Source organism: Echinops telfairi, unplaced genomic scaffold, assembly GCF_000313985.2.
Source record: "Echinops telfairi isolate 266 unplaced genomic scaffold, ASM31398v2 ScPeMD7_7420;HRSCAF=8458, whole genome shotgun sequence".
NCBI classification, from domain to species: domain Eukaryota; kingdom Metazoa; phylum Chordata; class Mammalia; order Afrosoricida; family Tenrecidae; genus Echinops; species Echinops telfairi.
In genome coordinates, this window is record NW_022111320.1 from 44241715 (window position 1) to 44242776 (window position 1062).

Genomic DNA, 1062 nt, shown 5'->3' on the forward strand with positions numbered 1-1062 from the left:
TCAGAGAGGTCGGAGCCCGAGAGCTCTATATTGCTGACCCATGCCTATATACCTTTTGGGGGAAAGCCAGCCCACTAATTACAGGTAGAGACATAGGACACAGGGAGGAGCAAACCCCTCCTACAGGAACCAAGCTAATGGCCTTAGGCTCCAGAGAGAGGTAACCCATTGTCTCTAGCAGCAGGGAGTAGGGCTAGTGCATTCTGGCAACTGATCGCCCTCAGGGGGGGAATGCCTGCACATCTGACCTCCCCCAACAGGGGCCAGCACCTAAAGTTCGGGACAAGAAGCTCCAGTTATTACATATTTCATATTTTTAAAGAAAGGTTTCTATCCTATCAGGTTTCTTCCTCAATCCCTATCTACCATTTTAAAGGAAAATTTAATTCGGTTTTTAAAAATGAATCTTTCAGGCCCTTGATTGTGATTGGTGGCTCCTCGGAAAGAAGCCAAGAAACGATGGGAGCCTTCCAGGAGTTCCCCCAGGTATGCATGCAGCCCTATGACGCCCCTCTTGAGTGCGGTAGCACTGTCCCGCACATTACGGGATGTGGGAAAGAAAGAAAAACATGCCGCGTGTCTGCGTTGCAAACATAAAAACATCAAATAGAGGTTCCTGAGGTACTGTTCATGAGCTGAAGGGCCATTTCAGGGTGAATATTGTGAAAGAGCTTATGCTCCAATTAGGATCAGTTTTCCAAGTGATTCACCTTTTGAAAAGCTTTTAAACTCTGAAACAAGCTCCTGTGAGAGTTAAAACATGCAGGAATGAAAATACTTTTAGAGGATGCCTCTCAGATGGTAGATAAGTAAAAAGTACAGAGTGAAAAAAATCTACTCAAAATAACTAGGCCTTGGACCCACCTCTTCCGTCACGTCTGTTGTCCATGGCGACTTGTGAGTTACTGTGGTGATGGCAACCGGGATTTTAAACCACCAGCAGTGTTGTTCATGGTGGGCAGCATGCAGTGGGACTTCCAGAAGATGAAGAAAGGCCTGGTGAGCTAGTCTGAGTAGTAGCCAATGAAAACCCCTGTGGAACAACAGAATGTCGTCTGATAC

General features: G+C 46.3%; 1 protein-coding gene across 1 annotated transcript in view; it reads left to right on the plus strand.

Annotated features, from left to right (window-relative positions):
• The window catches only part of HACL1 (2-hydroxyacyl-CoA lyase 1), a 55252-nt gene that overhangs the window by 22908 nt on the left and 31282 nt on the right, over positions 1 to 1062 (plus strand). Inside the window, exon 5 of the mRNA XM_004704009.2 lies at positions 414 to 486. Within this exon, the coding sequence (XP_004704066.1) occupies positions 414 to 486 (73 nt within the window). The remainder of the gene's footprint in view (positions 1 to 413; positions 487 to 1062) is intronic.